We start from the raw sequence: 9,628 nt of genomic DNA on the forward strand, positions 1-9,628 counted from the left end.
GAAGGGAATGGAACATGAGAGAGAGAGAGAAGAGAGAGAGGGAGCATACTTGCCTCTCCCTCCTCTCCTCGATTGTGTGTGTGCGCGCGCGTATGAGAGGGAGGTGAGGGCATTTATCTTTACAGCGTTTTCGTCGTCATTTACCTTAGAGTGCCAAAATTCAGATATGAGATCTGAGTTTTGGCGCTCTCGGGTATTTTTACCTACAGAGCCGTCCGTCACTCTAGTCGACGTTATGAGCGTTGCTATAGGCGTCACTGTATAGCGATGCATATAAGACACTCATAGCGTCGACTATGGCGTCGCCGCAAGTTTTGAGCATCGCACAATGAGCATTGCTAAGTTTAAGCACCTCTTGTAGTGAAGTACGTTACAGATAGCCAACACAACGCGTTGCACATTGGGAAGCTTGAGGATGAGAACAAATATATGTAGATGGTGTTGATTGGTTGAAGATAGCTCCACCATATTTGGGCAGTCCCATGTTGCCGTCCAAACTCTCGAAGGTTTGGGCATGCACTCTAGTCCGGCTGAGCCATGGTGGCGACCTCAAAATAACAGTGTGTAAGGGTGTTTACACACCGGGTGCCCAAGCTTGGGCAGGCATTCCGCGAGCTGAGTTGGTAGCTAGGCGACGCAAAAGGATTCGATCCGAAAAAGGTGACGTGGACATCGCGTTGGGGACGCTAGTGTCCCGCACAAAAGACAAGAGCTTCAACCAATAGGCTACACGCTTGGTCCATAAAGTTCAAATTTAAAATTTAAAGAAAAGCTTGGTCTCTTGATGTGTAGAGGGTTGCTTGCCCATCTCAAAAGGGGCTGGCGCCGGTTGGTGTGTACACACCTAAGGTGCAGAGGCACCCAAAGGCTTTCTGTTAATAATAGCGGCCTGGTGTGTAACCGGCCTAATAAGGAGTGACCAACGAAAGGCGGGCTATTTGAACAGAGGAGTACTGAGTATCCGCAGATAGGGGGTTGTGCAATGCGGCTTCATGCGCTGACGCGAGCCATTTTGTACCTGGCATTTGAGAACATATGCAACTGCGCGGAGTCGATAGGCCGAGAAATAGTGGCTCGCTCAGCCGGGACAGGGGCCCGATATATGCAGATTTTCTATGAGGGCAGAGCATAAAAGTGGAGTAAGAGATGAGAGTACCAGTCCATGGCGTCTTGTGCAGGTAATGAAGCTCGGCGGGGAAGGAAGACCCGATCATACCGCATACAGCACTTGGTAGAAGATGGGACGGACATGCAGGACAAAGGGAGAGCCTGACCCCAATTGTAATGGAGAGGTTACCAAATATGTATGCATTGGTGATGATCTGCTTCAGGTTTCGGTTCAGCTGTTTTGTCAACCCATCGGTTTGAGGGTGATATGGCGAAGTACATGACTAGTTCATACCAAGCTGCTGAAGCACCACTCCCTTGGCCAGACAGTATAGTTGGAGCGTATGGGTGGTAGAGGATCACCCGATGTGGCTTCACACCCATGGGTGAGGTATTCTGTCAGGACATCAGCGTACACCTTGGGTGAGGTATTCTGTCAAGACATCAGCTTACGAATGGAAAGGACCTAGCTAGAAGGCCTGTTTGATTTTGGTCGGCAATAAGAACCTGACTTTAGGGATTGAGGTTTAGAACGATTGACAATGCATGAGATATTATGAAACAAAACAGGCGGAATGACCTGATCATGAATGAATAGATCACTTGGTTGGATGGTAATGCTAACGGAGAACTAGATCTCAATGCAGATGTAGAGGTTGACAAAATATTTGGTGATGATCCGGTTCAGGGTTTGGTTCGCCGCTCTGTCAACCAATTGGTTTGAGGGTGATACACCCTAGGTGATGCCGAGTGGCTGAGAAGCAGCTAACTTCACTTGTGAACGACTCCCTTGGTCAGATTGCATGGTCTGAGGGCATGGGTGGTGGACGATCACCAGCTGGAATGGGCTATAGTTGATGCAGAGACATTGGCACCAGTGGCTCACACCAGCTGGTGAGGTATGCTGTGAAAACATTAACATAGTGGTTACAATAGCCAGATCAAGCAAAAGGACCCAGGATGTCCCAGCTGACCAGCTTGAAGGTGTGTTGGAGATAAGTACCTGAGTTCTTGATAGATTGACTTCACATGATTGACAATGTATGAGATGTTGCTGTATTGTCTGATGTGTTTTAGGTCGGTATACAAGGTTATGTGGAATCTATGTGGCCAAATTACAGACGGCCATGGACATAATAATGAACGCGAGCTCCAATGGTTGTTGTAGGTACAGCTGGCAGGGGGTGGGGAGGCAGAGGGAAAATTTTCTGCGTTATGTTCGTAGGAGTTGTGCATGTGTAGGTATGGATAATGAAGTGGATAGGGGCTGTAATTGAGTGATGCAATCGGGGTCTACGTGGAGTGATAGGGCTTGATTGTGAAACTGTGTGTGTTGTGTATTGTGTAATGTGAAACGCTATGTGGTGGCTTTAGAGTATTGGAGCTCGATCTGGTACTCTTGTAGGGCTCGAAACCAGTAGTAGAGTCAGCCAGGGGATTTGCCATTGTAAGAATAGCTAAGAGAGGCTGGTGATGAAGCTTGAGGCTTCAGGTAATGAAGGCTATGGTGGACTGAAGTTCTGAACACTGAAGCTTTTATTGCTAGGAGCTTCACACTAGCTGATCTCTTAACTGGTTGCATCTGTTTGTAGCAATAAGGGTTGATTAAAACTATGAAAGATTAGGGTACTCGAGTTTCTAACTGGCTGCTTGATGGTGTACATGTTAAAACTATGCATGCATTGTGGGGACTATAAGAAAGGAGGATCTTTCTAAAGGAGCTTGTGGAGTGGATTATTCAATTTGGCTAGATGGGGCACAAAGCAAATTGAGAAATTGACTAGGTGTAAGAAGCTCTGAAGGGCTTTGACTGGAGATGGTTGGGGAAAGTATTTCAGGGTCATGTTAAAGCCCTTTTTAAGAGATGTCAAAACCAAGAAAATTTCAATCTCATGGCTCTGCATTTACGTTTTGTAAGCATGAGTTGCGAATCACGTAGTTTGATTTTTTTGAGGACTTCCGGAAGCATGCTCCCACATCTTAGTGTGAACTCAGCTGTCTTCTGGGTAGACAGCAAGGATATTAAATTGTGAAAAGTTGCGCTAGCCGTGTGCTGAAAGGTGCTACCAGCATCAATCAACCGAGTAGGGATTGATGTAAAATGATAAAAATCCATTGGGGCTCTAAAAACTATTGTGAATAAGAAGTATCTGCCAATACCCCGGGGCAAGGTCAAGAGACACAAAATATTTTGAGCATCCTAGATCATGGAGGAGATCATCCAGGCATAGGAGAGGGTTTTCTTAGCTTGTGATAGCCTTCACCAAAAATGGTATGCAGTTATTTTTCTTTGCCCTTTATTTTGAGCTACCTACAGTCATTGTAGAGATATGGCAGAGGGTTACATAGTGCTTTGTGACAGGTTTTGATAAAAAAGGCATATGCCATCATCTTTCTTTACCAAATGGAACTCACAAAAGAATTCTTCTTTAAAAGAGACAATGATGCCCTTTGCCACCATGTCTCACAGCTTCTTGCAGAATTATGAGCTCTTTGGGTGATCTTCGATGCCGGGTGATTTTGACAAATGGGTTTCAAAGTTGGATGTCATGTTGAATTGGGAATTGTTAAACTGATCAGAGGGACTTTTCTTAGTCTAAAAGAGAGAGGGAATGTCTGCAAAGAAGTTTATGGAGTTGGGGTGGTTCGGTCCTGGAATGAAGAGGAATGAGTAAAGAGTCAGGAAGTGTTAAGGTTTGAGTGTGGAAACAAAGAAGCTTGAGTTTTTAGGAACAAAATTGCAACCTAGCAGACTAGCCAAGGAAGCACATCTTCTATGAGGAGAGACCTGAGAAGCGTTTGGGGCATATCTTTGCATCTGTCCTACTGGATTGTAGTTTCTTTTGAAGAACAAAGCTAACCGAATGTCGATTGGTTGTAGTGATCTGCATCACAATGGTTGTGATTTGACTTGAACATGTCCTCGAAGGGTGCTGATGTAGTCTGTGTAGTGAATTCATGACTGAGAATGAGGCTGTAGAATCAGGGCAGCCCATGACTGAAGCTCGAGGCCGAGGCTGGCTGAGCAAGAATGCGCAAGATGTCAGAAGGAAGTTTTGCTGAATCGAGAATGTGCGTGCCCATCGCTGCCCCCAGAGTGCAGACAGGTGAGAAGAGCCCCTGGCCCCTAGTGTTCCTGATTCAACCTTGCTTATAATGTATCAAGCCCAAAATTGCTATGCTGCTGAGCTCTCCCCAGATAATACAGATCATTAACGCTTATATGGACCAACTTGTATATCTGTTTGACTTATTTACTGGGTGTTTATAATATAGTGACACATTCTCATTAAAGTAGCATGGATAGATGGCCCACAGATGATAGACATAGTTTCAATTTATACATGAACTGATCTTTGTGGCATGAAAAGTCTGCAGAAATCATTTGATTGCATCACAATCTTTTGTCAATTCTTTTTATACAGTGGAAGGTCAATTAAGGAAAAGTGTTTCTTACCTTCAAGGGTTGTTAAAGGATTGCTATCCATTACTACCATGTTTTCCTTGTAAAAGAGAAAACATGTTTTCTCCATGTTTTCCTTGTAAAAGACTATAAATTTTTTTGACCATTGAAGCATTTCTACAGGTGCTTTTGAATGACACTTTGGCCTCATGAGAGGCTATGAGATCCCAGGACAGGACGATTTGTGGCTCCTAAGGAAAGCAAGATTCGTACAAGCCCTTTCCCCTGAGGGCCTTTTCCACAAGCTTCTTGACTTGTATGTCTCCCTCCTCTGGTCCTTCTGACCATAACCATTATAACTATTTTTGACCAATTGACTAGCTGTAGCTAGAGCGGACGGGGCTCCAAGTAGGGCAACGAGGGCTCCAGTAGGAGGAGCCCACTCGGCAGTTCATGAGCTCGATGATTGGCGCTGCTTTCACGCACCGCGGTGCCTTGTACTGGTTGATTGACGCGCCCCGGCTCAGGCAGTAATCCATCAGCGCCTCAAAGCTACCCTTCTTTACCACTCGGATTTCCAGAGGCCCGATAGACCGGTCGCTAACGCGCCCTTGCCTGTAAACCGAGTCCAGCTTTTCCTCTATACTCCAGCCGCACTCTTCCAGCATGGCCGTCACCCCTTCCACACTAATATTAACAGCTTTTGTACTGTATTCCAGCTCCCAGAACAGCACATAATGCGCTGGGATTGTGCTAAGATCCACACAGCTCGTGTACTCTACAAGGGTTACACCTGTTCCAATCAGATGAGACCGTGTCGCCGCCTCCACGGCCCTGTGCAGTGTGTCCTCGTCTGTCTTGTCTGCATCTATGCTTAGGGCCACGTTCTTTCGGCACACAAACTTGAACTGTGGTGCCTTGTTGTGGAAGCCTGTGACTCGCAGTATGTCTCCAACTTTGTAGCGGTACAGGCCTGCCATGTATCACATGATATGCAAAACTTTCATCAGTACATCATACGGTACCCATGGACTAGATTATATGTTACCTATCTTCAAGTTAAAACTTACCTGCATAGGTAGTGACCACAAGCTCGTACTCACACCCTACTTGTACATCCACCAGCTCCACCACCTTAGCATCATTGTTATTGTCAAGAGATGATGACTTTCTTGCCGAATGCTTGTGGGATTTGTTGCCGTCGTGGTTGGAGACGGGTAGAAACTCAAAATAGGCCATGTTGGGGATGAGTGTGTAGGAGACATCACAAGGCTTGCAGAGGGGATGGAGATTGACGCCAAAGTAGCATTCTGAGGATGCGTACATGGTACAGACGAGGGGCAGCCCACTGCTGTACATGTTCAGTGTCGGAATGTACTGGGCCATGGCGCCTGTTACAATGACATCGATATATTTGGTTCGTGGCCAAATGAGTGGAATAATTCCTTTCCAGCTTGACTTTTCTTGGCATTCAGAGCAAATGCGTGCAATTTCATCAGCTTGCTCTGCATAATTAGGACCCATTGATGCGAGGATGTCACCAACAGCATGCCTCGAAGGCTCGTGTGTGATGGCATCACTCAGCTCTCCGGCGCGGATGTCGTTGCAGAGCTGCTGCCAATGGTCTTGCAAGAAGCGGATGGCACGCAGGAAACCCGAGGCAAAAACGGCTCCCATACGCAGCACATCGGCACGGTGCAAGAGTCCGCACAACATCTGGCAGTACATGCTCTGGAAGGCGTCGGGGCACAATACCGTCTCGTTCGGGCTGGTGCACACATTGAAAGGATCGTATGGTCGCTCTGTGAACCAGTGGCTCTTGTAATAGCTGGTTAGGACAGGCCGTGCAAGCAAGCCCCCCGGAGTCTTCACCTCAGACTTGATGAAGTAAAAGTACATTCCTTTGCCTTTGTCCAGGTCAGGTACATACCTGCAAGCATCCATTAATTATCATCAGTAATGGGGAAATGTCAGGGAGCTTTGCACGATCAAATGGACTTTGAGAGAGATATGCATATTTACATAAGACAGAAGCTTAACTAGAATCTAAAGTCTTACTGGTTCATGATGGGCATGAGAAAACTGTAGAGCAGGCATCGCCTTTGGAACTCATCGTGGATTGTAGGCATCAACTTACGCTCCCCTGCTGAGGTCCCAGAACTGCATATTCAATGGGTAGCTTGTTAGCAGGAGGTTAATCATATTTTCAAGAACAGGATTCAAAAGGTTCGCACCATGCAAATGCATGTGTTTCTATAACGCCTCCCTATAAACATTTACTTGTAGCATGTCCAAATATAGAATATCTTAGTTACAAGTCGCTTTGAGGTTTGAGAAACATGGTAGTATGTTTTATGGGGCTCTTGCTTAACTTAGTTGTTTGATTTCCATATTTTGCCTCTTTCTCTATATATTGTTCCTCTAGAATTTTTGGCATTTTGCATAGATTAAATATAAGTTTAGTTGGCTAATGGGTGCAGCTCGATTCACTACCTGGTGAGGAACTCGGAAACAGGATGTGCAGAGAGGATGGGTGAAGTGTCACCATTGGCAATCCGTTGAATCTCTGGCTGAAGATCTTCATAGGTGATCATGGGAAGAAGTGACTTGAAGCTCTGACGATCGGTCTGTCCTTGAAGCCCATACCTGCCTAGGTACTCCGTGTGAGCGTTCCGCTTCAGGATCGCAGAGAGAGTCTCTGCTTGGATAAGATCAGCATGGTGAGTCAGGCTTTCGAGGAGGTCCAGGGCCTCGTGGTCGCTCTTAGGCATGGCTGGCTTCACCAAACTGAGGATATATGGTGGAGAAGCTTCAGGAGTGGAAGCAGCGTTCGTGGTGTTAGGGGGTGTAGCTGGAAGCTTACACTGTGCTGGTAGTGACTTAGAGTGGATATGAGCCATGTGGGGTAAACGATAGCTGTATGAGAATGAGCAGAGAGAGGGGGGAAGGCCGGGGTTCGTTTGTGTTTTTTTTTGGGGATGGGGCGGGGGATGTTGGGCTGCTGCAGTGTTGTTGCATGCAACAGGGGTGAAGAAGGTGGTCAGGGTGCAATGGTATAGTCCATGCACACGCACACATATATATTGTGTCTAGATGTGATGGGGGCCGGGAGCGGGGTGTCATGGTTGAGGCGGCCCTGGATGTCCTGCTGGGGGACGTGGCAAGCAAAGGGGTCGCTTGCGCGTGCGCGCGCGGAGAGAGAGAGAGAGAGAGAGAGAGAGAGAGAGAGAGAGAATCTGTGCATGTAGGGACAGTAGCGTGTAGAAGGTGGGCAGCCGGCAACGGCAGGCGGAAAAAACCGTGAGCTTGTCTCCCTTTGGGAGGGTCAGAAGTTACATCGCCATGTCGGCTTGTCGTGCAAGTAGAGAAGAACTGCAACAGTACTCAAGTGAGCTTTCTTCAAGTCAAGCACCCGGTAAGTAATGAGGACTTCTAAAAAAAATGAGCGCGTTGCGTGCGCTCTCTAGCTTTGCACCTTTGCCCCCCACATGCTCCAAGAGGTTGACAAGCCTACGTATCTGATGCACATGACGCTGGAGCATAGTAGCCTAGCGCACGCAATTTATTAGTACCACGGCCAGCTGGGTTCCTGAACCCATGAGAATGACCTAGGGTCCTAGACTATGGTAGGTGCTTGAATTTTGCAGCTCGTTGCCAAGAACGCTACTCTGCAATGCTGCATTCCTCACAAACTTGCTGCCTCGTGTCTCCACCACACTGTCTTCTACCCTACACGTCTCACATCATCAATGACCCCAACTCCCAAGTCTCAATTTGTGATAAGCATGCTGTTGCAGTACTTCCTTTGAAATTACAGTTCTTTGGCTTTAGCTCTTATACAGTGCCCTATCCCCAAGATTTGCTTTCTTGCACGTGTTTTAACAACCTCCGTCAAGGTCGCGCGTGCTAGCCTTCCGTTTCTTGTCTCTTCTGACTATGAATCTCAACTAGCAATTGTTGGATGGTCACTAGAAATATTTGTAGTCTGTAGCTAATCATCCCACTCTAGCTCCACGCACGGAACGCTACAAACTGCAAACACCTCAACGTTCGAAAGGTTGGCGCTTGCAAGCCAATCATACCCTCTCACGTCAACTCATAGAATCAAGGGTTGTCTCGCTGCAGTGAATGGAGTGTTGCAATGTTGGTTGGCCCCCTTCCGTCCGACTCTTGATGATCGAGAATGGTCACTAAAATGGGAATGGTCATTAAGTGACCATTCCCATATTGTTATATTGTTGACTCCCACATGGCTCTCAACTTTATCAATCGCCACATGGTTGTCAACATTATTCACTTAATGACCATTCCCTATTGCATAATTATTTGCAAGGTAAATAGTGCCTAATCGTGAACACCAAACAAAGTTGGTGAGGCTTATGAGTTTAACAACAAGTAAACAAGGTCAAAGATGGCTAATCCTACAAGTCAAGTCAAGTCGTTAGCAAAACTTTGAAAGTGAGGTGTACCCTTGGAACATAATCAAGAAAGAAAAGGATGCTTTGATTGAGAAAAAAAACTGGTCCTACCCATTCTTACCCGATGTAGTTGTAGATCATGACGTCCAAATGCTCGCATGCAAACACTAGCAAGGACTAGTAAAACACAATGATTAACAAATCGAAGAAATATAAGGTGGATTACCATATGACAAATGACCTAAAGCAAATTGAGACCCATGATTGAATTAAAGTTACATGTAATTAGAAGATGAGGCATGACTATACAAATAGAACAAAATGGTAATAGTGGGTCTCTCCATCTTAGAACAAGTGAAAGGGTCACGACGGCTTTCAAAAACAATAAGAAAGCGATAAAATTGTTAGGTTGAATTAAACTGGTATCAATGTTTGAAAAATAAATGCTTCAACTTAGTATTGAGCCGATTGAAAGTCGAGACTAACTAGTTGCAAACCATGGTAAACGAAAGAAAAATCGATAAAATATGTGAAAAAATCATCCAAAAATTTTGCAAATCTCAAAAATTTTGTTAGTATTTTCGCTTTTCTTCTTTATAAAAAAGAAATTCAATCAACAGTCGTTTAATAAAAAAGACTTTTCTTGAATGTTTACACTGACTAGAATCAAGCTAAAATATAAAGCCATGTGAAGTTGTGA

The 9,628-nt window shown here is 45.6% G+C and overlaps 1 protein-coding gene across 1 annotated transcript; it reads right to left on the bottom strand.

Annotated features, from left to right (window-relative positions):
- Nucleotides 1-828: 828 nt before the first annotated feature.
- LOC147425560 (indole-3-acetic acid-amido synthetase GH3.6-like) lies at nucleotides 829-7,544 on the bottom strand. Its single transcript, XM_086499574.1, has 4 exons — nucleotides 7,004-7,544; nucleotides 6,569-6,670; nucleotides 5,581-6,440; nucleotides 829-5,483 (listed from the first exon to the last, which is right to left on the bottom strand). The coding sequence occupies exons 1-4, from the start codon at nucleotides 7,408-7,410 to the stop codon at nucleotides 4,888-4,890; spliced, it is 1,965 nt and encodes a 654-aa protein (XP_086355700.1). The 5' UTR covers nucleotides 7,411-7,544; the 3' UTR covers nucleotides 829-4,887.
- Nucleotides 7,545-9,628: the final 2,084 nt, after the last annotated feature.

Source organism: Adiantum capillus-veneris, chromosome 25, assembly GCF_014529385.1.
Source record: "Adiantum capillus-veneris isolate H3 chromosome 25, ASM1452938v2, whole genome shotgun sequence".
Classification (NCBI taxonomy): domain Eukaryota; kingdom Viridiplantae; phylum Streptophyta; class Polypodiopsida; order Polypodiales; family Pteridaceae; genus Adiantum; species Adiantum capillus-veneris.